This window comes from Neopsephotus bourkii, unplaced genomic scaffold (assembly GCF_033783945.1).
Source record: "Neopsephotus bourkii isolate Nb327-2 ecotype Australia unplaced genomic scaffold, CSIRO-AGI_Nbou_v1 NB_1655, whole genome shotgun sequence".
Lineage (NCBI taxonomy): Eukaryota > Metazoa > Chordata > Aves > Psittaciformes > Psittacidae > Neopsephotus > Neopsephotus bourkii.
Window position 1 is genome coordinate 6,893,133 of NW_026902129.1, and position 27,553 is coordinate 6,920,685.

General features: G+C 41.6%; 1 protein-coding gene across 3 annotated transcripts in view; it reads right to left on the minus strand.

Annotated features, from left to right (window-relative positions):
* Positions 1-2,158: 2,158 nt before the first annotated feature.
* Positions 2,159-27,553, minus strand: part of TNS3 (tensin 3) — a 90,267-nt gene continuing 64,872 nt past the window's right edge. For all 3 annotated transcript variants that reach the window (XM_061374985.1, XM_061374986.1, XM_061374984.1), the window contains exons 16-26: positions 23,151-23,322; positions 20,890-21,533; positions 20,190-20,276; positions 16,668-16,799; positions 14,475-14,570; positions 12,815-12,892; positions 11,043-11,120; positions 7,428-7,596; positions 6,393-6,461; positions 6,240-6,266; positions 2,159-5,270 (exon numbers count right to left, since the gene is read on the minus strand). In XM_061374985.1, coding sequence (XP_061230969.1) covers positions 5,126-5,270; positions 6,240-6,266; positions 6,393-6,461; positions 7,428-7,596; positions 11,043-11,120; positions 12,815-12,892; positions 14,475-14,570; positions 16,668-16,799; positions 20,190-20,276; positions 20,890-21,533; positions 23,151-23,322 — 1,697 coding nt within the window. In that variant the 3' untranslated portion in view covers positions 2,159-5,125. The remainder of the gene's footprint in view (positions 5,271-6,239; positions 6,267-6,392; positions 6,462-7,427; positions 7,597-11,042; positions 11,121-12,814; positions 12,893-14,474; positions 14,571-16,667; positions 16,800-20,189; positions 20,277-20,889; positions 21,534-23,150; positions 23,323-27,553) is intronic.

Genomic DNA, 27,553 nt, shown 5'->3' on the forward strand with positions numbered 1-27,553 from the left:
GGAAAGTTGGAATCTCCCATTAAAAAAAACCAGACTTTTATCTAGAAATTTCTGCTAATAGCCTACAGAATTACCTGTCAGTGCTTTCATCGTTCCTGGGTGATTGCTAGGAGACACTCCCTACAGCATTTCCTCAAGAACATGGAGCTAGGCTTTTTCCAGTGGTACCCAGTGACAGGACCAGAGGCAGTGGGCATAAACTGAAACACCAGAGGTTTCCTCTGAGCATGAGGAAACCCTTCTTTACTGTGAGGGTGACCGAGCACTGGCACAGGTTGCCTGGGCAGGCTGTGGAGTCTGCATCCTTGGAGATACTCAGCAGCTGTCTGGACATGGTCCTGGGAAACTGGCTCTAGGTGGCCCTGTTTGAAGAGGGGAGTTGGGCCCTGTGACCTCCAGAGGTTCTTTCCAACCTCAAGCACTGTGATTCTGCAAATACCCAAACTGGAAGTGGTACAAACATCTGTGCTTTATGCAAGGCAGTAAATGTCTTCAAAGGAAGGGAACAGCCCTTGTTTGGTACCCCTTGCACTGACACGCAATGCAGATCCCTTCTCAGTTATTCAGCAAGATCCTCTGAATTCTCTAATAGCTCCCCTTTGCCCTCTTGGTTGTCTGCCAGACTTGCTAAGTCTCCTGCAAGCTTCCTGTTTCTTACTTTGGCTTCTGAGCACTTCTTCAGCTATTTGCCCTCCTAACTTCCCTTGTACACACGCTGGCGGATGTAGTTTACCCTGTTGTGACCCTTGTGCTAGGTGTCAAGAGCGGAAGCAAAGGAGAGGTTCACTCAGGCTATGCGGTGGGCCAGGTTTTCTTCTTCCAAGAGTTTTCTATGGATGCACTTTAGATCCCAAGGCAGCGGCTCGTGCCCGTTTTGAAGAGTCTGGCTGTTCCCTTCGTGGTCCCTCCAGAGAAATTATTTCACTGACAAAAAGTTAAAAAAACCAGGCCTGTGCACCCTTTCAAAGACAAAAATGTAAGGGCTGAGTGCCAACTTGTTCAGCCTTGCCAAAGGAAGAGTGGGGGACACAAAGGGGGGGGGGGGGTGTCATATCTCCTGCTATAAATACCTCAGGGAGAAAACCGTTATTCATGTTGAGAGACAATGCTGGCATAAGCACAACTGCATATAAACTAGCTGTGAGTACATTTAGGATGAATGCTGAAAGCAGATTCTCATCCACTGGAGCAAAGAGCACTCAGAGCAGCCTTTACAGAGGAGCAATAGCAGCGCATGTGCGCGGAGTGGCATCCAAGGTCAAGGAGAAGAGCTTAACAGGAGACTGGACCGTGGCACAGAAAATGCAGTTGTCATCTGTTCCACGTTATAATTCATTCCAATAAAGGATGAATACTTGTCATGAATAACGGTCCTATGTTACACCCACGCAGGAACCTCCCGCTGGCCTGTAGTGATGAATGGCAGTCAAGACACTGAATGAATTCCTGCAGCCTACTCCTCATAGAAAAGGCATCATCATGACATACTAGAGTTTATCAGTCTCAGAAGTAATCCCACTAAAGCGTGGACATAACTCAACCTTCAGTGTGTGGTTGATGCACAGATTTTGCACTCTGAGAGCTATTTCAGCTACAGATTAGGTTTCTCCCTCTCCTCTCATGCTCCTCTGGAAGTTTTTTCCAATGTAGTCACCGTGGAGGCACAGTTAAATGGGTACAGACATCCCAGAAGATGACATCATATAGTCTCCCTTCTTATACTGAAATGAGCAATGCAGGCAAAAGGCACTTTTATATCATTGTAACAACAAACGAACTAGGAAAATCATATGCATTAACTAGACTTGAACCATGAACTCATGGGACACCAAGTCCTTGAGAGAAATCTTGAAGGAACTAAACTAAACCCATGTTCCAGTACACAAACTATTCTTATCTCACCAAGGTTTCTGTTATTAGCATTGCCAGAAGGTAACGTTCTTTCCAAGCAGACTGCCCTGTAACATTGTGTTGTGAAATTTCACATTCATCATTTTATTATAATCTGAACAGAGGCGATATCTGAAGAGCAGAGAAAATGACTATACAAAGAATTTATAGAACATTCATTTACATACTGGAGACCTTCTGATGCTTCTTTACAGTTGCAAGAAAAAGACAAAAATTTGCACTAGTAGGTAGAACCAAGAAGGAAACATGAGATTATTTTTTTTAATGATACTGTTGGATACATGGAAATCATTCAATTAAAAACATGGCTTTCAGCATTTTCGTAGTTTAACACTGTACGATTATAGTAGTACATTTACTAAGAAGGTTAATAGGAGTCTGGCTAAATACATATGTCACTTGCTGCCATTAGTTATGAAACTGCATATACACATCTACCAAAAACCTTGAAAGAAAGTGCTGTATTAACTATTTAGTCTTGTATTTGCCATGAACAAGTGTTCCATGAATATTTTTCTACATAGACTACATAATGGTACATACAGAATTATTTTGCTTTGTGCATTTTTTAATTCATTAAAAGCAAAAGCAGGTGGCAATATAACATCCAAAGGAACGCATAATAAAACACTTCCCTTAGAAACAGGGCAACTTCTTTTCTCCCCACTTACCAAGTAGAGCTAAACTCTCAGGAAACACCACCAGGAACATCAGCTTTCAATTCCTTATGCTCTTGAGTCCAGCAGCTTGAGAAAGTACAGGCACTAAAAAATAAGGCCCTGAATGGAAATGATAAAATTGGGGGGGAAAAGGACACTTTATTTTCAGCCCAAAGGCCAACACATGGTGTCTAACAAGACACACTGGAATTTAAGTGTCATCGACAGAAGTAAAAAAATGTAGTAAAAATACCTTCTCATTTCAGTGTTCACAACACATCGGATTTAAATCTAATTCAGACTTAAATGTAATTGAGATGTCAGCTGGAGAAATTCACTGGGCTTCAACTGGCTGAATATTAAAAGGAAACTTGTCCTCACATGTTGCAAAAGGATCAAAACTCCTCAAGAGCTGCATTCCCTTTTGGATGGTACATGAACACTGATTAAGTAGTATACCTCTGTGTGAGAAGAACAGAAGTATTTGGTACAAATCAGAAGCACTTGCCTTTGTTGCTTCAACGGTAGCTACTATGCTTTGGATTGCTTCACCCTTTTACAGACATCCAGTGCCCACTGCTACTGATTCTCCACTTCCTGGTCCAAATACATTAAACTTCAAATATTTTTTCTCTCTCCCTCTGTTCCTCACCCTCTTCCTTTAAAAAAGTATCAAGTTATTTATACAAAATTCATAGTTACATCCGTAACTTTGGCTATGGTCACTGAGTAACGTTTCCATGATCCTCATACTTTAGGAAATAGGGAGAGAGCTGTTAATATAAGACAGATCATAATTTATACAGGACAGACCAAAGTGGTGGAAACTTCTTACCATACAGCCCAACCAGAGTTCCCCATTCCATTTAACTATTATTTAGTAGAAGTGAATAAAATGATTAAATCCTCCAAGTGGGTACAATTACAAGTTGATCCAGTGCCTCATGCACTGGCATGCCAAATTCAGCATGTAGTTTTATTTCTCAGTTTGTTGCTATAATGTTGACCGCCACAACATCAAATAGAGGCAGTGAAGCTTTTCAGCACTGTCGCAAGTGAAGCTGGTTTATTAACATCAGTTGTGATACAGGGGTCTAGTACTGCTCTTTTTGAAGTGAATGGGGCAGTTCCAGAGTAGACTTCGGTGGCTTGCTCTCCTTGTGAAGTTTTCCACTGTAATCTACCTTATCAGCTTTCTGTAAAGGTAACCAGCACTCTGTTATGCATTTAAAATACCAATGTACACATACAGAGATCTGTGCAAGTGTGACAGTTGTAGAAATCATTACATAAATGCTCTCAAGAAGTGGGACAGAGTAACAAAATATATTCCATTCCCTTTTGGATTTCCAAACTCAAGGAGTTCTTAAAAAAAAAGATATTGTAAACCAAAAATAATTCCTAAAGATCAAAGGGGAAAAAAAGGCAAAAAATTCCATAAAACTCCAATAAAAATGGGGCTGAAAGAATCCACAAACAGAATTATGTATTAGGTAGGGGAACAAATATTACTACCAAAACAGTACTGCAGAGACAGGAAATGGGAAGTAGCTTATCACTGTAAGACAAAAGTCAAACTATGTGACCCTATTTAGCAAGGCACAGGCTATAAACACTTCTACTTACGCAAAATAGAGCTAAAGAGGCAAAGCCCAACAATGGCCTAGTTTAAGAGTACCTCTATGACATACCAAGATCTGAGATCTACTATAAATAATCTGCCAAGAGTTAAAAAAAGTATAAATTATAGAGTTTTCTTCTTTTCCCTCATTTTTATCCTGTAATTATTATAATACAGAATCTTCCCTGCTTAGTTCTCTATATAAAAAAATAATACAAAAACCCCAATTACAGATTTCCACACAACTTTTTTCTGCCACCTCTCCCCTATTTAGAATTTTTCCAACTAAACCAGCCCAGCCCTCTTAACACAGAGCAGCCTCCCTGAATGCTCCACATTTCCCCTCCTGATCAGAAATCAACTTGCACAAACCTTCTCTTCACGTACATCTTCCCCTTTCTCCATTCAGTTCCCATCACTGATCACACAAGGATGAAGGGAAGAGCAAATAGTCTTCCTCAGACCATCATTCCCTTAAGAGCAAGTTTACAAGGCCTACAGCTACCATTGATGCAACTATGGCAAGTGTCTTTGGAGGTTATACAAAACATTTTCTGCACAAAAGAAGTAGCACAGCCTAGTGAGTATTTCTGCTCCAATAGATGATGAGAAACAGCATGTGAAAATATATATCAGAAACCCTTCAGGAGAAAAGTTTTCATTTATGCTTCGTTCAGGTTTGGGCCTCACGGGTTTGGGTGGCACCCACTTTCTTTTGTTTTGTCCTTTGATATAAAAACAAAGAAATAATGCTTTGTTAAGTTAGAGGCATCTTCAAAGAAAAGGCAAACACAGAATGCAGCTAGACCGTCCTCTGCTTTCCTTCTTAGGAATGACAAGGGTCAGGCGTTGCTGCTGAAAATGCTTTCTCCCTCTCACAGTGCTTTCCTTCAGTGGAATCAGTGAAGAGCTCTGAGTCAAGGATGTTAAGGCATCAGATCTTCTTCTGGGATCCGATCATGACCTTTGATACAAAGTTCACAATGGCGCTGGCAGGTTGCTCTGGATCATGCTCTGCAAATAGGTGGCATATGTTGTCCGTGGCACTGCCTTGCTTCCGTGCAACGAACCCAAATACTCTGCAAGGGCAACAGACAGGCATTGCCTCATTTCATAAAGCAGAAACAATACTGCACAAGCCAAAAGCACAAATGAGACTCCATCTCTTCTGACTGACAAGGTCCTGGGTAACTGCTAAACACAGTGGCTCAAGTGCAGCAGCCAACTCAGGAGCTCCTAAGTGGCTCAGGACAGCCATAATCAGCTAAAGAGACTGTCCCCTTCCTTCTACTCTGTATTGGATCCCACACAGTCTGCTGTCAGAGACATGCTGCTGACCCTGGGGAATATACTTAATCTGATTCAGTACTGCTTTTCTTTTACCTGCTCTGGGGGGTATTTGGTGTGGTGTGTCAGGAACAGCCTAAAAAGTGGGTTTGGAGGCCATGGATCTCAGCAGATAAGAGTGCTGGAAATAGGACTTAAGCAATCTATCTCTGTTCCTTTCCAGAAGCCAGTGCCTAAGCTCTCCCTGTTTAGGGGTTTTCTTTTGGTAAGGGGGGAATAATGATGCTTGCCTTCAACAGAAAGCACCCTGCAATCCACTGTTAAGTATATATTTATGCCACACACTAGTACTGCTGGGAGTATTTTTATCTATCTGCTGTGTGTGGGGGAAGGTTCTGTTTTAGAGCTATCAGTCTGAGTGGGATAAATAAGCTTATGTTAGCATTGCTGCACAAATGGAACACAAGACTGAGTAGCAAATGGCTGTTTTCATTTGTGAAACTTTAGTCAAATCATAGACCTGCAGCCTTAGTAAACCACACTAACTCTGGCTCCAGACATCCCACTATCACATAATTAGGCCCTGACCTGCAGAGGTGCAGGTGAAGTAACTGAAGTCTAATTACAGTGGGCAGAGAGATTTTTCTCTCAGAACAGCTGCTTTCCCTTCTACATCTCTTAACAAGGATAATATAGAACACTAAGAAACTGATATTCCTAAAACATTCAGTTAAAAGAGACTCAGACAGGTGCCCACTTACTTTGCAGAAAGGCCATCTTTCATCCATCTGGTTGTCCACGTAGGAAACAGTAAAGAAAACAAAGAAAGAAATAAAAAGGAAACCTATGTTAGTTTTTTTCTTTTAGATCAACAATATAAACAGCACATTAGAAACACAGCTTGTCTTCCTTACTTTCTGTCCTGTGGATCCAAAGCACAGAAAATAACAGTGTTGACGGGATAATGTCGCCGAAAAAAGAGTCTGGGTAGAAAGGAAGAGAACAAGTTTTAGGAATAGTTAAGATGCTTAAAGTATTAAATAAGAAACAGATATGAAAAATAAACATTTCAATTTAACAACGACAATATATTCTTTCTGCTATCTATGAGTGACTTTGAAAGCCACCTCAACTGCTCCAACCAAATAAATCCATATTTAGAACAGTAACATCAAGTTTTTGAACCAAAGGAAAACTGACCCTCAAGCTAAGAAAAAAAACTACAAGTATGAAATGTGGAGTTTTTCACAAAAAAAAAAAAGGCCATTTAGATACTGTGTTTTGGGAAATGCAACTTCTTGGAACTTGTGAATATATTAAGTTTCAAAATACAAGCACTCGTAGGCATTATCATGTGAGGTTTTGTCCCTGATCTGCTGTAAACACTTGCAGACCCCATGGAATTAAGAAGTCTGGCACTTCTTTTTTTAACCTAGAACAAATTCCTATTGTCCCTCCATTGTAAGTGTCGGTTATCAAAGCTAAAGACTTTGTGGTAGCCTTAACACCATTCAGTACAAAGTAAACATAAATTACCTTTGTATCATAGTATTTTATAGGCTATCCAAAGCCCTATTTCAATTACACAGTGATGCGCACTGTCTGCCTAGGCCAACTCTGTTGATACTGGTGAAAGATACCATGAAGATAAATTATTTCAGTGAATAGGCTGAATATCAAATGCTGGCAAAGCCATTACTTTCTCTTTGATTAGAAATAGCCATTAGAAAAAAAATGCCATGGCAAAGTGACCTTCCAGATGTAAAAGCTGACATGTGGAACGTTAACATACATAGCTTCAAACATTCATTCTCCAGTCCTTTGGACAGCTGACTCCTTCACTGTCATTCCTTAATATATCCTATTATCCTCTGAGAGAGTGCAAAATGTAACTAGGAAAATCAACAGCAGCCAACATATGTGGGGGACAAGGCTGGATATTCTCTTACTTTCTTTGATTATCTGTCAACGTGATTCCCTGCGCAGACACTTTGAAATGGACAACGGTTGAGACAGGAGAAGGGTCTTGCATCAGTGTCAGGCTCAAGGCTTTCTGTACTGCCTGGTAGCCTGTGAGGGACTCCATCTCCACTGAGTTCAGGTACCAGACATTACATGCTGTAATGAAAGAGGGGAAAGACTTTGAGAGGTCATTACCAAGCAGCAATCAAACAGGTGTCTTTTGAACAAAACCACGGCATGCAAACTTTCCACCTTTGTAAAGCAAACAGGGAAGACCAGCAGCAAACCTTCTGTGTGTGCCTCACCATGTTCCACTCACAGACTGGTTTGGGTTGGAAAGGACCCTGAGATCATCCAGTTCCAACCCCCTGCCACAGGCAGGGACACCTTCCACTAGACCAGGTTGCTCCAAGCCCTACCAACCTGGCCTTGAACACTGCCAGGGATGGGGCAGCCACAGCTTCTCTGCCAGCACCTCAGCACCCTCACAGGGAAGAATTTTTTCTTCATAGTTCAAGACTAAATTCTGGAGATAACAGGCCTGTCTCATATCAAATCTGCAGCAAGTACTAGGAAAGTAAGTATTAATATTATATAGTATTATATACTAGACTATAATACTGTATGATACTAGACAATATTATATGGTAACTGTGCCATATAACATTATACAGTGTTAATTACTATTATATAGAATTAGTCACATGCTTAAATACTTTGGGACTTAAATACTTTGGTGTAAAGTAAAATTTACACACAGGTTAAGAGCATTTTTGCTCTTGGAAAGTCCTCTGTCTTACTCTGCAGCACAAACAAGCAGGATGAAACACATCCATAGTGAAACACAGGTGATGACAGACTTTATGTTTTGATAAAATATTTGCATAGGTATCCAGGACAGAGGTTACAACTCTGGCAGCTGATGAATGCAAATTACCATCTAACATTTCATCTGTTTAGCAGTTTAGTTTGACTTGCCAACCTTAATATGAAAGCAAAGACTAAATTAAATCTAATAGCTTCTCTTCTCATGGCTATTCTGTAATCTGACTAAAGCTTTCTCCTATGACTGGCTACATAAAACACACAGCTAGGCATTGGCACTTTTGAAACAACCTAGCAGTTGCACAGTTAATGACTGCATACGCATGAGTTAGATCCCAGCATGATGATGAGCCCAGTAACTTCAAGCTCTGGTGTCTGTCAGTGAAAAAGGGGATCCAGAGATTTGTTTTATTTCATTTGAAAGCATCAAATTTCCCAAATGTACTTGCACATTGGTGTGACTGTTTCAACAACCTTTGTTTGAATCAATTACTATTCAATTGCAATTCATGCAGAGAGGGATTTAAGATGATGCATGCAAGTTCAATGAAGCCTTCCTCACTGAACAGGTTTCTGTCATGTCTATCCAAAATGGTAACTAATATTCCAAACCATAAGCTCTCCTCGTATCATTACTGTGTATGTTTGGTATAGTTCTAAAGCTCTTCGTTATCCTTTCAGCCCTTCCCACCACAGAAAGCTTGACTTGTTTCACAGTCACACTCCACTTTGGAGACCCAGATGAAGTGGTTCCCTTCCTCTTGTCACACACTGCATTGGTGTCAACAGAATGTGTTCAAGTTTTGTTTCTAAATGAATCAGCCAAGCATTTTGTCTAAATTGCCCTCAATCTGACAGTTCAAAACACGTCACCATATACTGCGTCTTTCTTTACTTCTGTAGCACAAAAACCAGTAAGTGGAACCTGGTTCAGAAGTATTGCAAAGTGTCAGCTTAAGAAGGCGATTACAGGAAAGGACAGGTGATGAGAAAGGCTGGAAGATACCTTAATTAAGACCATGGGGAATGTTAGATGGGGAATCTAATGACAGCAATCCCACAGAAACGATACTCAAGGCTAAAGCAAAAGGAATACATGTCTTTTGTGCAGTACAGCTTCTCTGCAATGCTGCTGCTCTCATTTTCCACAGGATTTCCAAAGGATTTCCAGTCAGCTTCTGCATTCAGATAATGACTGGAAATGCTCATTAGGTTTTTCAGACAGATATAAAAAAATGATCCTTCAGGAAAATACATCTTAATTTGTTTGCTTGTAAAGCAGGGCAGGGGAAAAGTGAATCTGCTTTGGCTAAACTGTGGGTGCCCACACAGCTCAGAGAGTTGGAAAATAAACAATTTATGTTTTGGGTCTGCATTTCAGTACTCAATTCCATAACTAGAATGTCTCTATGACTGCAGAAGGACCTCTGAAATATGGAAAATCAGTGAGAAATGATGTATCTAGGCAAAAAACCCCCTGAGCATCTCCCCTAGCTAATTCATCTATTCAGATCCCAAACCCCTGTCTAAAAACAAAACCACCAGCAACTAAACCCCAAATGTACTAAGTTTCTCAAATGACTCACGATGTGATAACTGCCCTAAGGAGTTACCTGCCTACTGCCCCAGATGAAGCAAGGATTATTTCTTTTTGTTTGAAAAGCATTGCTTGAGCAAGGAGAACCCAACATTTCTCAAAAGACAACACATGCCTCTCTTGTTGGGTTTTCACAGAATTGCCAGTGCTGGAAGAGACCTCTGGATATCACCTGCTCCAGCCCCCTGCCAAGGCAAGGCCACCTAGAGCAGGTCACACAGGAACATGTCCAGGCAGGTTTGGAAAAGGGAAAGTTCTACAAAAATGAGACCTCCTAGTTTCTTTTCCCCTGTTGGCCACATCAGCATCAGCAGACAGAAAGGCCAAGGCCAATGTGTGCTCACTCCTGGCACAGCCTCACAAAGGCTTGCCATTGCCTCAGCCACACATGCCTGCTTGATTACAGCACTTGAAGGGGTACTCAGATCAAAGCAGACTGCTGCACAAGCAAGGAGCAACACTCTCCAGAGCAGCTCAGCTTGGCAACTGCCCCCTTCAGAAATGCCCTGAACTGGGTGGGGGCAAAGAGGCAGCATTCTCATAAAGGCATGGTGTGTGCCAAATGCAGTGTGTTCTCCTGCTCTAATGGGACTAATCTGGTGGATAGACAGATCCTGGGGAGAATTCATAGCAGACAGAAAACGAGGGAGCATAGGAGGGCATGGACAGGATCCCCTGGACACTATATAGGGGAGTAACACAGTGGCTGCATTTCTACTAAGGACAGCTATAAGATTATAAGGGGGTACTCAGAGCACCATGTCCAACAACAGTGTGTTATGACTGCTACTGAACACACTCTTTAGTTGCCTTTTGCAGACCTCAGACATAGTTCATGAACCTCTGCAACCACAGGTTGAAAATGCCTTCTCTAAGCTCATCAGTTATGAAAGCAATGTGGCTGCTTAAAAATTGCTGTGCTTGAGCCAACCTATGTGTACTTCAGATTCCCATACGTGACTGGAAAGCAAACATAGGGTTGTAGAGTTTAGAACCTGGTTGCAGAAACCAAAAAGAATTTGGTATATATCCTCACAAAGCCCTTTACACTTCTACACAGCAGTCTTAATTTAACTGCTCCCTTTAAATATCCTCCAGTCTAATCTAAACTTCAGCTTCTCCCAGGCTGTGAGACACAAAATTTGGTGCCAGTCAAATGCAAAGTAAAGGTTTAACAGACCTGCACCCTGTTTAAGAAGCTCCGCTGCCGAGTTTGCAGCAGTCTGTGGAGAAGTTTCTGCTGTCTCCTCCAAGGGATCTGCAAACAGAAAACACAGCCCATGTCTTGTTTGGACTTGAATCAACAGATCAACGCACTCAGACAAGTATGAATTCAGCTTTTAGAACTGTCATCTCACCCACTGGCCAAGTCTTGGCCAGAACTCTGAAATAACCTTGTAACTGCAACTACAGTCATTCATGTGGCTTTTGTGCTGCATCACTTTTTTTTTGCCTCCAGCACTGCAGGAGGGATGCTCAACCTTTACTTCCTGACAGGTAAGACATAACTACATAGCATGAGGGACACACACACCACCACATTAAAACAATATTAATAACTCTATTCCCTTATTATAACCCTCATTTTAAATAATGCAGTTTTCATTATCTCATTTATTCTGTATTATTTACACTAATTTAGGCATAAAGAAATTGTGTTTCTACAATGAAATCAATTAATTGTATTTTGATTCAGAACATGACAACATAATCCTCTTTTCTTCATACTCATGTGGAAAACAAACATCTGAACTATTAAGACAGCAGTGGAATGTTTGCCTCCCAATTAAAATCAGTGAGAAAACTCCATCAGTATGCTCTTTCAGTTACATATATGCATGTAAAAAGATCTCACTGCTTTATTTAACATGATGCATGCTGTCTTTGAATCCATTCAAATGTGGAAGAAAGCAGTAATAAGGTATGTGACAGTATTAACATGTTCAGAGTTAGCCATATGCTTAAAATACTCCATACACCATGACCAGAATCATTAACCACAGAAGATCATCTTGAAGTGTGGGATCAAACTGAATTACAAAATAAATCCACAATAAAAATTCACTCTGATAATGTTTATTCAGGACAAGGCAAACGTTTTGGTCCTGCATTTCTGCTAGAGTGAAGGACCTTTCTATTTTAAGTGAGCAGGATAAGGAGAACAAGCCCACCTACCACGCTGCTTTGCCATATAAAGAGATCTCTGGTCACATCTACCGTATCATGTCTTTGTGCTAAAATGGTTTCATTAATGTATTTGCATAATGCCAATGCTATGTTTGCACACTGACATATGGCCTTTAACAAACGCTTACAGAGTTCAGTAAAAAACCACAAGAATGTTTAACATTTCAATAATACATGTGATGTTAACTTCATGTGGGAGAGTAACAGACAACTGAAATTAGGGGAAAGCCAGAACTACATTTTGCTGTTGTCTTAAGAGTGGTTTACGAAATCACCATAACCAGAATTAGAATCACAGTCCCATGATTTAACATAGGCTTTTTGATCACTTACTTAAACAATATTCGGACCTATGTAAGCTGCTGCTGCCTCCCTGCCAGTGTCATACTCAGGACACTTTGTTTTCTTTACCTACTTGCCTTCCCTTTTGCTACCCAGACCTGAATGAGTGGCTACATCTAACCTTACACAGGTGTAATTTCATGTCTGAGAAGTACATTTGTCTTCCTACGTGGTAGATTTACTGTGTGGATTTCCATGACACGTGTGTTTGTAACTGGAATTATCACAGTACCAGTCTGCTCACAGCTACATGTTGGGTAAGAGCTATCAGCAGTATTGAAGAATCACTTTCAAAACACAGCTTCCTTCGCTCTGCATTCCTGCTTAGATCTCAGCTTGTGACATCTTCACCTGCTTTCAGACCCTGGCACTTTGAAGCACAGCTTGTCTGGGTATACCTCTTCTGGACTTTAACAAGCTTACCTCTGTCTGGGATGAGGAGCTTGCAGGGCAATGCCAGTGGGGTGATGGAATGCTGATACACCAGAGCTGTCAAACTCCCTGTGGTCAGAAGAGTAACAAGACATGCACAGTTAACTTGGCAGACGACAAGAATGCTGAACAGTTATGTTGGCTCTCAAGTATTTTATAGATCAAGGGGCCTTCACCCCTGCCCTTTAAAAAATATTCTCTTGGCACCTAAGCTGAGACCTTCTTTGGGCAACTTTAATGTATTCATACTTCCCAGCACTTTCCCACTTGGATGTACTTGAACTCACTAATCACAATCATATGCCCCCTTTTCCCTGCTTAAATCCTAACCTTTGCTTTAAATGGAGAAAGCACAAAAATGACAAAAACCAAAGTAACATGAAAGTCAGCAAATTCCTTTCAACACTCTTAACTTCAGCTACCTTAAATATAGTAGAATTTTATGAAGATGGTAAGAGCACAAGGGTCAAAGCTATGCAAGGCAGAGAAAAAGGGAGTTCTGCCTCTGAGCCACCTAGTCTCCAACTGCATAGTGCTTTGTCTACACACACCTATTTTGTGTTTCTGAAAGCATTAAAGATGGTCTAGAGAAATTATTCTTCTTTTCAAAGTCCCTTTTGTCATTTGACTTGACTTAAAATAATTATATATTAGTTATCTTTGACATTAGCATGTCTTTAAGAAGTCTATAGACTGTAAGAAGTCAGGTGAAGGAATGAGATTCATCAGCCTACTTGTACAAAAAGCCATCCTTCGATCCTGTTTACCAACAAACATTGAACATTATAATCATGCACTTGAGGGAAATTCAATTTTAGGTTCAACCTAAACCAGCCTCATTTCTAGAACCCCAAAAATGAAGGTTGTAAAACCCAACACCTCAACAAGGAAAACATGGGAGGACAGGGAGCAGCATAGAGGAACTGTTCTATAATGACCATACACCCCTCATCCCCTCCTGCACTGCCTGAGGTGTGGGGGTAAGAAGTCTGTGGGGAAGGGTGAAGTTGAGCTTGGGAAAAGGGGATTAACAGTGTTACTTTAACGTTTTTTTCTCACTACCTGAATATAGATTTTAACTGGTAAAAAAATAAATTCATTTCCCCCAACTTCAGTCTCTCTCTCCTATAGCAGAAACCAGTTAGAAACCTCCTTGTCTTTATCTCAACCCATGAGCTTTCTCTATTTTCCCCTCCCGCCCCACTGAGGAGGGCAAGTGAGTGAGCAGCTAGGTGGATGTTCGGCTGTTTGCCACAACAGGTAGTGTGCTTTCATCATGCTACATTAGGTAGGCTGACACAGCATCATGTACTTTGTTCCACTCTGATGCCATTTTAGCCAGCTAATACACAGCATACATACAGCACAGGTCAAATTAAGGTGAAGGTCCTAAATCAGTGAGACCCATAACAGTCATCTAGCTCAACTGTCTGCAGCTGCATTGGTTTTAGTAGACAAGCTTGCACATATACTTAAGGTAAACATGTACAAGACTGCTCTAACCTCAGAATGCATTCCTACAGAAACCATCAGGACTGATGAGAAATGAGTATTCTCTCATTTGCACTCAACCCAAGTCTATAAAACAGCTCTGGCAAACGCAAACTGTTTCCATTTTATGCGTCCCTGTGATGTGATGTACTGTACTTACCAAAATATGGTTCATTTGGGCATCCTTTCAAGCGCACCCCCTTGTGAGTGCATTCAATCAGAAAATGCCTTACAAGTTCATTTGACAAATCTCCAACTGTGGGGAAAAAAGCAAAGAAGGCTCATGAAGAGAAGCAATGAAGAGACAACAGTCTCACAAATTAGCAGGTCTTTGTGAAGCAGTTTTGTGAAGCAGTTTTCCACATTACCACCAAGTGTTTTATATACAGCATGTAAAGAATACATTAGACCTGCCCGGCTGCAAGGTTACAAGCTGTAGTAAAAAGGCCATTTTGCAAAAAACAAACAAGCAAATAGCTCACTTTAGACAACCAGAGGAAAAGGTTTTGTGATGTGAGTGACAGCCAAATACACACTGCTTTCCAAGCAGCCTCCCAACTACAGACAGGAATAGAGTTTGGAAATCTAATGGTTAGAAATTTGCATCAGAATTCTGTGCAGAATTTCTAACCACTGGAAGAACTTGTATCCAATGTGATACATAAAAGTGTGACAGAACACTCAGATTTCTAGTGATGGTTTTGCTCACACAACTTTTCCAGATGAAAGCAATAGACAATTGAGCTACACCGAGGTAATGCCAAGTCTCTCAGTGAAGTTTTAAAGTGTTTGCAGTTTTACACTAAGTCTTTGCTCCTGAAAACGATTACATGAAATCCCCAGGTTTCATCAGGTTTTTGAAGTTTTTTCTCTCTGGTTTATTGTCCCAGACAAATCAAAAAGCTTAAGTTGGATGTTCAAAGGAGGTTCAAAGTCCAAGAGACACAGAAAGATTCCCTTGAGCTTTAATATTCTTTTAAACATACATACAAACACATATAAATAAGAAAACTTCGTTACTTCTTGAAAGGCTGTTTCACACTGTTTCACACCCGACTAGAAACTGATTCTCTCTTCACGCAATTTAAGGGTTATTTCATAGCGATGGCACAAAGTTACCCAACCGTTCAAACCGTAACAAAAGAGCAGCAACACACAAAAGCTCCTTTTAACTCTGATATCAGCCACAGACCAGGAAACACAGGACTTCAAGGGCTGACTTTCAAGCTAATACAGATGAACACATTAATCTGGACAGGACAAACTTCCATGCAAGCAAATATTGCAAAGACCACCTTTTCAAACAGCTTACTGTTTGCTGTTACGCTCCCAAAATATTAAAACTGAATGACTACAGGGGTATGTGAGAAGGGGAAGCCTGGAACAAGAAAACCTGCAGGAAACTGAACAGATTTGTGCCTTCTAGGATGCAACAGTGGGAATCAAAAGAGTTAAATATCACACAGTGAGAAGTGGAAGAATGCTACAGTCTCAGCTAAGTTTTCTCTTACTACTACTTGTCTGTGGCACAACTAACACAGACTGGCTCTTTAAGACGAATAGAGTTTGAACTTTCATGTGTTCTGGAGTTCATGAGTCTGATGATGGAAAACATTATTACTAAAATCACCTACATCCACTCTCCATTTACATCCTTGTTGCCATCACTGCCCCTGTGCACTCCTGTCGTGGTTTAAGCCACAACACTTCATGAAGTAAGACACTGTGGTGGTTCTGCTGATGCTTTCTGGCAATAAAATGAAGGATTTCATGGCAAATTTGTGTTAGAAATTGTCTCAAGATACCAGATAAAGTGTAGAGAATTTGAAATAACTTGCTTTCTGTATGTTTTCCTCATTTTACCTTTCACAACTATCAGGCACAAGTTATACATGGAGGCACTGGAGGTGGCAGAGTAGGTGTATTTAATCACTCCTTTTAAACAACTATCATCTTTCCTTAGGGAACCTTCTCAGATTGATATCTAATGTAGAACTGTCTCAAAACAAAACCTTAGGGCCAAAAATATTCAGCCTTCCAGCCAGGCTAAAGCTTCACAGGGTGGTACGTGGATCAAAGGCAGATTTCTGATTGCCTGGGAGCACCCATGGTTTTCTATTAGGTTGCTAAGGTACAATGCGTGCACAGCTATAGTGAACGTACATTTACAAGCCATGGTGAAACGATAAAGTACAACAGTTTATCCAATCTCATTTAACAAGGTACCAAAGGGAGCCTGTAATTCAAGTTGCATTTACTAGAGGAAGGGAGATTCCTCTAGATTGTTACGCTGTAGTAAGAACTTCCAAGTATGTATGGTTTGTTAAATAATAGATAGAAGGGCATGGAGTACCTTTCTTGTTTAACTGCAGCACAGAAGGAGGTGGTGTAGCAACTTTCATTGCTAGTCCATAGGCTCCCCGGAAGGAATGACTGTCTCGAACAATGAATGAGCCAGGTTCCTTGTCCTTGAGAACAGCAATGGCTGCAGGGATTCCAGGAAAGAGAGAGAAAAACAGTTCCAGAACAATGCACATACCCAAGAAGTACAGAAGTCAAAATCTGTAATTAATAGGAGACTAAGGGAAGTAAGACCCTTTTCTCTGCCCCCAGTGCTGCAGAAGATAATAGTCAAGCATATTTGGGGGATATGAGTGGAAACATCTTGTGCAAATCTCACAGATACTTATTTCGAGATACGTCTAAAGTATAGATCCTGACTCATTTTTAAACTGAGGACATGCAGGTACCACCAGGATTCTTACAACCAGTGCAAGAGCAAGTTGATTCCTGCTTACATTTAGTCAACTTCTTAGAAGCATGACAGAGAGCACACTCTCATTCCCAGGCTGACTACACAGCACTGTTTTGATTTCCCTATGAAGCTTCACCATACGGAGCAGATCTGTTTTCACCCACCACTGAGTTTCTCTTCCTATTAAGCAGTCTCACTCTGTTACTACTTTTGAAGCAAGGGAAACATAGGAGAGTATTTCCTCTTTGACTGTCCAAGCATTGAAATACTTGACATCTGTATTCTGTGAGCTCTGCTGGGAAGTGGGAAATGAAGCTCTCCCCAAGAGGAACCATCTGCAGGGAAAACGCTCCTGCTTTGTATGAGTCTGCTGCAGACTTTGAAATCAAGTAGCCCAAAACCTTAAACTCAAAAGGTTCATCTAATGATTAACCTTAATTTGGTCTAAATAAAACATCAGTACTTTGCCTTAGTTTTTCCCCCTTTAAACTTATTGGAAATACTTGTTTCCAGAGTTTCTAATGATCAGGAAGCCTTCAAAGATACCTTGGAAAAAGGATTTGACCCCGGAGTGTTTTAATTGTATACAGAGAAGATGGAAATTCTGCACATGGGGCATGAAGCCATGTTTTTCAAGGCGTGAGCAATGATTACATTATAAACACACACACACTTTGTTTTTTTCCATGAAAAAAGTAGGAACAGCAAATCAGGAAAATGCAGACATAACTGTTTCTCCTGTTGAAGAGATTTATATTCTCTTCTTTAGGTGTCAGATGGTGAAGAAAACAAACATTTTCACAATCACAGAATTCCAGACTGGTTTGGGCTGGAAAGGACCTTAAAGCTCATCCAGTTCCAACCCCCTGCCATGGGCAGGGACACCTTCCACTAGAGCAGGTTGCTCCAAGCCCCGTTCAACCTGGCCTTGAACACTGCCAGGAATGGAGCATTCACCACTTCTTTGGGCGTCCTGTGCCAGCGCCTCACCACCCTCACAGAGAACTTCTTCCTTGCATCTAACCTGAACTTCCCCTGTTTCAGTCTGAACCCATCACCCCTTGTCCTATCGCTACAGTCCCTGATGAAGAGGCCCTCTCCAGCATCCTCGTAGGATAATAATCTGTCATGTGTTGAGAGAAGGAAGATGAGTATGGAAAACCCCATAATTTAGAAGCATTCATGTAACACTTCTAAATCTACAGGGGACAGTAATCATTTGGCACATAACAATCCATTTAGGATGGAAAAAAAAAAGACAAGTGCTCCCCCTTCTCACCAACAGAATCTTCGAACACTTTTTAAAAGGATTTTTACTTGATAGGGTGAAAAGATGCATACTGAAGGGTTGAGAAGATTCTCTTATCAGGTGTTCAAGCAGCTACGTTTAAAATTCCTGTACAATCTACTCCCCTCTCTGGACTCATATCGAGTCAGGACATTTTCTTTGCACGTTTAAAGTTGTCATTGTGGACGGAGGAGCAGACACAGGGAAGGGACTGGAGTTAAAGGACCAAAACCCACCATCTACCGACATATTAATTTCTATGATCTTTATTACCCTCAACTCAGAATTACCACTATGCTGTAAGAGGCATCCTCGCCATTTGAGAAACTATGAACTAGACAGAGCAATTCATTATTTGGCACTAGCTGAAGCTCACACTATTTTGGTTTAGCATGGATTCCCTTCCCAATGCAGAACTAATCGGTTATTTTTACTTTCTGACAACCATTATTTTAAGAATCCCAGTTGAAATCCTGCTATAACTCATTAAATAGAATTCAGTATAGCTGAATATTGCAATACAGACACAAGGACCATCAGACCAATTGCATCTGTAAAGCACTCAGCATGATTTACTTACACACTATTGCATGGATGACGTGTAAGTTTGCATGCATGTATTTTTACATATATAGTTACAGCTTTATCTCATTCAGTAATACATCTACATATAGATGTACTATATCTGTACTGTTGTTGCATGGGGGTGTTATTTTGTGACCTTCAAGAAATAACGTATGTCACTTGCACCTGGCAGTGAAATTCAGGCTACAGAAAGACTGGTAGATGAGGATGCCTTTACGATGACTACTGGCTAATTAATTCTTTGATGTTTAGCATCTCTCAACCTATTATCTGTGCAGAGAAACACACATGGCTGAGATCATGCCAGAGCAGCACACATGTATTCAAAACGTTTCTGAGAACAGTTCCCTCACACATAATCATAGAATCACAGAATAGTTGGGGTTGGAAAGGACCTTAAGATCGTCAAGTTCCAACCCCCCTGCCATGGGCAGGGACACCTCGCTCTGAACCATATCACCCAAGGCCTCATCCAACCTGGCCTTGAACACTGCCAGGGATGGAGCATTCACAACCTCCCTGGGCAACCCATTCCAGTGCCTCACCACCCTAACAGGAAAGAATTTCCTCCTTATATCCAATCTAAACTTCCCCTGTTTAAGTTTTAACCCAACCCCTTGTCCTATCACTACAGTCCCTAATGAAGAGTCCATCCCCAGCATCCCTACAGGCCCCCTTCAGATACTGGAAGGCTGCTATGAGGTCTCCACGCAGCCTTCTCTTCTCCAGGCTGAACAGCCCCAACTTTCTCAGCCTATCTTCATATGGGGGGGTGCTCCAGTCCCCTGATCATCCTCGTGGCCCTCCTCTGGACTTGTTCCAACAGTTCCATGTCCATTTTATGCTGAGGACACCAGAACTGCACACAGCATTCCAGGTGAGGTCTCACAAGAGCAGACTAAAGGGGCAGGATAATCTGCCATTCCAAACCTTGGAGCTTTCCATTGAAGCACATTTGCAGCAGCTACCACTGAAAATTTAAATTACTCTGGAGCTCATTCCATTAGGCTAAGAATTTGTCTGGTCAAGTGAATGTTGTTTAGAGACTCCTGGACTGCCCTCCGCTCTGAAATTCAGCCTTTGGACAAAAGAAATTAAGTGAGGCTGTCTGTGGACCTTCTGGGCTTTGTATTTCTTCCTGTATTTTTCTTAGACATCAGGTATGCATCAAAACGACTCAAGGAGAATTAATTCTCTGACCAGCCTTTCTGTGAATGGATGTGCCAGAATGTGTACAGTTGATATACCTTGTTCTCTTGAAATATCTGGCTTATACCAGAATTTGGATGTGTCCTGGACAAATTTTACAGTCACGTGTTTATCAGTTGTGTTTTCTGTGAAATAGAAGGGAAAAAAATGGTCAAGATATTGCTTAAACACAAAAGCATTTTTTACTGTTCTTACAAATTCCAATCACCTTTATTATTCAAACCACTTGTGATTAGAAGGACAATTTAGAACTCTGAACTGGTTTAGAACCAACAAATATCACAGTGTCACTGTACACTAAGATTCTGAAAGCATTCTTGGAAGTTTCATTTTGTAAACCCCATAAAATAGTAAAAACCCTTCCATTTGTAAAGCTGTATTAAATGCAAACTTCTCAATGTGAATACACATCTACATTTTTAACTATTCTGACACAGGTCTAGAAGGGTGAAGAGAAGCCAGCCCTTACGGAAAGAAGTTGGACTCCACGCTGCTAGCTTGCAGTTCAAAAGGCAGGCTGCCCTTGGCGGACATCTAGGGAAGTGCAGAAAGAATTCTGCTCTTGAAGAAATACATCCAAACCCACTGAGCTGGTGTCGCTTACTGCAAACACTCAAGTCCTCTGTGCCACTTTTGTTTCATTGCTCCCCATCCCCACTTCTAAAATCCTCAAAGTGCTTTTTTTAGACTCATCTAAAACCCTAATGCAATCTGCATTTCTATGATGCACAGACCTACCTGGCACTGGGGAAGTGCTTAACATTTTTGAGAAATCTGGGAGGACATTTGGGAAGGGGATGCTGATTGTGCTCCCACTGTGGGGGCTAGAGAAGCCACTTGAAGAAGGGGACACAGAGGCAAAGGAACGGTCTCCTTCGGAGGACCTCTTTTTCTCTGGAAGAGGTGGTTGAGCATGAAGATTCCCTGCATGGTGCTGCTGGACTGCACTGTTCTGGCTATTGAGTCCAGAGGCCACTGTAATAAAGTTTTGTGTCAAAACACCATTGTCCTCAGCACTTGCCGCTGATGAGCTCACAGTTTTAGGAGACATGCTAGTACTGGCTGCGAAAGCAGCTTGTTTCTCCTCTTGTGGAGAGCTACTGCCCCTGCTGCCCCCACTGTAGCCCAGGTAGGCCCGGGCACTGCTGCTGACTGCAGGTTCTTCCTGTGGCTCTGCTGGTGAATTCTCCAGGCTGCTCAGGGTGACAACTTGTAGTCCTGGACTTTGGAAATGAGACAAGAGGGAGACATCGTGCACGGCGTTGGAAAACTCCGAGGGCACACGGTAACCTCCTGGTGGCCTGCTGTTTCCCATTGACAGTTGGAGTGATGGGGAAGCTTTAGGGCTGCTTTCAAGCCATGGACGTTCTGTTGCAGAAGAGCTATGGAAAAAAAGCCAGAACTTGAACACAAAAGAAGAAACCAACAGCTGTATCATTCCCTTGAAGTGTCACTGTACAATCCATACTGCAGCAGCAATCATTGAAACAAGGCATCACCTCACCCAGGGCAATACCTGAAGGTGCTCTTTGACACATGCTGGACCTGGTGATGCAGCTGGATCAAAGGATTCCAGCCCCACCCCGATCATTCATTTCTTCAAGTGTAGGTCCTTACCTTCTGCCTCATGTCACCCTCCACCTAGCTATGCTGATGGGAGGCAGGAGGAATGGGGAGAAGGTGGGGTGAAGAAGAAGGGAAAAGAGGTAACATGAGATATAAAAAATAAAGGATTTTTCATTAAAAGGGAATAGTGGAAATGGGTACCAGTAGATTTGAACAGATCAAAGCAGAAGGAAAACAGAAGAAATCCCTGCAAGAAGAAAAACCCAGAGCTGCAGCTATCTGATAGATGAAGTGAAAAATGCTAGAAAGCAAATGCTTAGAAAGGAATATTTTCTAGATAAAGCTTGAAGTAGGAATGTAAACTTGATAATGACTCCATTGCCCAATAAGCTTTTAATTCATATCTACTTATAATGAATGTTACATTGCCTCCTCTGCCTCTGAAAACACTAACATACTTTGTTCAGTCTTATGATTCAAATTCATAATTACAAAAACATTCTTGCACAGTCCAAGTACTGCCTGAAATGAATTAGATGTGATAAATAAAAGATAAACAGGTATCAGCATACTTGGACTCCTCACTGAGAGTCTGACACACCAACCAACAACATTCCAAATACCTACTGTGAAAAAGGAGCCAACGATCCAAGAACCAGAATAGGATAATTAGCCACAAAGGAATGTTGTTGCAGAGTGATAGAGAAGGAAGGCTAAACAGCTGTAACATAACACCTCATCTAGTAAGTAAATATAGGGCGTAGCTAATGACTGACTATCCATTGTCACGTTCTTCTGAGCCCTCTAACAGTAACCTGGGACTCCTGGTTTGCTTGCTGTGATTCCTGCTGTTTGTCATTTTTATGCTGTAAGCTCCTTGCGACAAGAACTGTGCTCTAAATGTATACTATTCAAGCTCTGGTCCAGAGGCTACACGTTTACCATAATACAAATATGAAATAATAAAACCTCGCAGCCTGCTGGGCAGTTGGGAGGGAGTCAGCTCTTCACTACCAAAACCAAATCCTCTGCCATTCACTGACTAGAAACACAGGAACTGCAGTGAGGAGAGTACTCCCTCTCTCTCATCTGCAACTTACTCCAGTGTGAAATTTCATGAACTGCTTTTCAGTAAAGCATTAGAGAAGCTGGTTAAGCACACAGGAAAATATGTATGAGTTTGTACTAGCACACAGTGAAGTAACTGAGCTATAAATTCCTATTTATTTTTGTATTCCTATTTATCTTCAAAGCTAACTGTATCCCTGCTATACAAATAACATCTGTGTATGTGGTGAGCTCCTGCTGGTGGACATCATCACTAAACGTAATAACCAAACTAAAAGCCCTTGCACAAGTGCTCTGCAAGCAAACATCTTGGCTGGTAAGTAGTTATAAGAATTAAACAGTAAGGTAGGAGAATCTTTCCCTACCTTTCTGCTCCTGTGATAGGACTGTTACTTGAAACAGTACACGAAGATGCAAAACAGTGCTGAAAGGAGGGATCCGTCTGCATGTTGGCCCTCAGCAAGGCTGGGTTAGTGCCCACAGTGCTGTCAGACATCACCAGAGAGTGGTTAATGGCTTCTGTGTAACTTCGAGATTCTGCAGCAAAGGAAACAAAGTGTAAGGCAAGTGAAAAAACAACTCACATCTTGGTGGTCCTTGTAGTGACATTAAGTGCTGTTCTTTAACAGACTATAAAGAAGAGTTATTATTTGTTTGAGCAGTAACATTTTATTTCACAACATGATGCTGATTGCTGGAAGTACCTAGGAAGACAAATAGCAGAGGGAGTAACGATTCCAGAATTCCATGACTCAAACTGTTTGGTCAGTTCTCCAGGGTACATTCTCTAGCCCCGAATGAAAACAGTCCTGTCTGTTCCAAGCTGGTTTGCATTCCACAAGCCACAGTGTTGATCAGGTATGTCTAGTCAAGTGTCCTATGGAACTACACACACCATCAGGGTGACTTAAAACACCAAAGTGACAGAAAACTAGTGTATTAATTCAGCCCCCTACTGAATGGGGCAGGGGCCCTGAAGGAAAATGACACACTGAGGTACTCAAAACCTTCTTCACCTCAGTCTTTACCAGTAAGACAGGCCTTTGGGAATCTCAAACCCCTGAGCCCACAGGAAAAATGTGGATCAAGGAAGATGTACCCTCAGTGGAGGAGGACCAAGCAAAAGAGCACCTAAACAAACTGGACGTACCTAAGTGACAGAATCACAGAACAGTCTGGGTTGGAAAGGACCAGACCTTCAAAGCTCATCCAGATCACAACCCTGCAATGAGCAGGGACATCTTCAACTACATCAGGTTGCCCAGAACCACATCCAGCCTAGCCTGAATGTCTCCAGGTATGATGCATCCACCACCTCTATGGGCAACCGGTGCCAGGGTTTTACCCCCCTCAGTGTAAAAAATTTCTTCCTCACATCCACCCTGAATCTCCCTCTTTTAGTTTAGAACCTCCTCATCCTGTCATGACAGACCACACTAAAAAGTCTCTCCCCATCTTTCTTATAGGCCCCTTTTAAGAAGTGAAAGGCCTCAATATGTCCTCTGGGGCCTGACAGGCTGCACATGCAGGAGCTGAGGGAGCTGACTGATACCACTGCAAGGTTTCTCTTGATAACTGGGCTTTATACATGAACAGTTTAATCCCTTCTTTATGGGTGCAGTTTAATAACCAGTCAAGCTCTAGTGAGGGTTGTATTTCGTTATTGTGTCTAAAGCAATCCAACACCTGTTCACAGAAGCCCAGCTTCAACAGCACTGTTTTCTACAATCCCAGTCCTACAAAGAGTTAAGATTGTGCCGATGTATCTTTCCCATAGGGAAACCTTTCTAATGTAAAGAGGAGGAAGGTTCTCACTGTTTCTGTGAGCAACACTGAAACAAGTCTAAATAAATCTTCTTTTTCCTTCAATTCATCGTAGAGCCTGGCTCTACTATTATTTGAATGGGGGTGCAAGGTACTTAAAAGAAATGCCTGAGATAAGAAAATCTGCAAATCAGTGTCCTGACTGCAAACCATTCAAATTCCTCACATAGCATACATACTGTAACAAAGCAAACATTTAACTGGGTGAAGGAAACAGAAAACTGCAACACTTTTATCTATACCCATTACTTTAACTACAGCCACGCCAGCCGTAAAAGTGAACTTTAAGGAAACAGTGCAGAAATGTGTGTGGCGTGGAAGAGCTAGAGAAATCTCTGTCTGATAGATCAGGTATATTAGTCATTCTCATACTGGTGCAAACACAGTCAAAAAAGCTGGCTGCACAAACCCATGATTTAGGCCATATTCCTGCTGAAATCAGTGGTGCTTGTTTTTACAAGTATTACACAGACTGAGTGTTTACCCAAGTATTACAAAGATTGATGTTAAGCCTTGAGCTATGATTTTAATACATAATAAAGTAATATTACTTTGTCTTTACTATCTGAGAAATAAAAATATTCACTGAAGATGGGTTGGTCAAACTGATGGTGTATATCTGAAGACTACTAGAGCCTCCTCAGACACTAGGCTAAAAGCAGATGAACTCACTGATAGCAGCATCTGTAAGAGAAACTAACGTAAATGCAGCAGACATCCCATCTCCCCTCTGAACATGAACCTGCAGATGCTTCCCAATTACACTGCAGTTTGAAGTGACTCTGCTACTGCACGGAAGAGGTTAATGCCTAACCATTCCATGATGCTATGATTCCCTAGCGCCACTGGGAATTATGATCACAGGCTTAACTCCATACGCTTGCTTGGTTTTGTGCCCCTTATGCTAGGCCGTACTGGTGAGTTACTATACTCCAGTAACTAAAAACCTGGGCAAAGGAAGGGCAGTGGCACTCCTTCTGAAATAGCTTAAAATCTCCCAATCTAATGTGATCTCAGCTATGTGCTTAAGAGCTAATCTGAAGCATTCACACAGCAAAGTCCACTCCTTCTCCCAGTAATAACAGCACTTGCTTGAAGAAATGGACCAAGACTTGGCTTCTGTTTCGGGCCTTGGACTGTTGCTGTTATCTTCAGAGCACCTATTGTTGCGTGCTGTCACACTCAAAGATGCAGCATTTCTTTTCATAACACTTCTTCACAGGTGTAAAATAGTAAACTAAGAGTGAAAAGCTACTGGCAGCCAGGCATGTAATGTGCGGAAAGAATGCAAACTCCATAGAGCTCCTCCCAGGCTGTACAAGTCTATCTGAAAGGCACTTTCCCATGAAAGCAGCTTTGTTTATATTTCATTTGAAAACAAGCTTGCTCAATATTTCAGCTATGTCTCTATTGTGTGATGCAGAGTCCACACTCACCAGTCAGTTCTTAACCCTTTATCTCATTATCGTTAACTCAGTGCAATCCCCATCGTTTCAGCAGTGTTTCTGTATGCATGGTACAGACTCCCGTGGCATGTTTGATGCAAAGCATCAGTGCTTCTTGCTGTATGTCCCTACTAAATCTATGCCATTATCTCTGTGAGAATGCTGACAGTGTAAAAGTGCAGCTCCCTACTTAAAATTAGTGACATAACAAAACCAGGATCATTCATGTTCATGTGTCTTCACGCACTCAGGTCAGATCTGTGTATCTACACTGACCATCCATTTTACAGACAGAACCTAACAGATGAACTGGACTCTTTGCATCATACACTACAGAAAAGTGACTTTCAGGAAGAAAACAAATACTATTGTGCCCACATGCAAGGTAGAAAAATAGCCAGCTTGCTCTTCTACTGTTCCACTTGGCAGTAAAGCACAAATACTTGTTTGCAAGTACTTGGTTGCAAGCTTCTTTCAGTTGTAAGCACAAACTCCTGGATGCGCCTAGGATACAGCTATATAATGCATGAAGTTACAGATTAACCTGTATTTTAATCCACTAAACCTGTTAAAACAAAAAAATCCACCAACCCCTCCCCACCTCTTCCCTCCCAAGTGGCTTAACCCATACCATGGACCAGATAAAAGATGTAAAAACCTTCCTTTTCCTCTTTCTTGTAGGAGCTGAAGGGCAAAATCACCTCACAGCTTTGGAGACAATGGTCCAACAATGGCAGGGAAAGGAAAGAAGTAGCCATTCCACCTTGTATGCTAAAGCAGCTTTTAACACATTCCCATCTTTGTAGCAATTTTTCTGAGGAGCTGGTACCTAACCTGCATTGGATGAGGTCGGAAACTCCAGTCCTCAGTTGCATTTTTGGGGAAAAAGAACTCTAAGTCACTGTTCCACTCCCAAACCCCTGAGCTGACCACCCCTGACTTGTCTCAGGCCAGTCTAAAAGCTGAATGGAGAGAGAAAAGAGTATTGCTCTAAAGCAAGCTAAAGTAACCGATCCCCTGCCAGCCCTGAAGAACAGCAGAAGGGTAAGATGCTTTGTGCAGTTTCAGAGTCTATTTTGTGACCATCCTTTGATGGCTACAGCCTAACAAAAGCCACTTCAGATATGAAACATTCCACGTATCAACACTGACTCACAGGTCCCTCCGCTTCCACAGAGGCACGCAGCACTCCCAGCATTCCCAAAAACTCCATGGCACTTCACGACTTGGCATTCAGCTGGCTCCAACTACCATTTAGAGTTTACATCACTGCCAGAGTAAACTCCACACAGTGCTGAGCTGTACATCTCTCCTCCCACAGCCAGGGAACTGTAAGAGTCTCTGCTGATACACCTTTACCTTATCCAGGAGATAAAAGATGCCCACTTCCCTTTTCCAATATTAAAATCTTACTGCTCATCAGACAAGTTACTCTGCCATTCACCTTAATGTTTTGCAGAAGATTTAGGCTCAAATCAGCTCTGAGATGTTACACATGC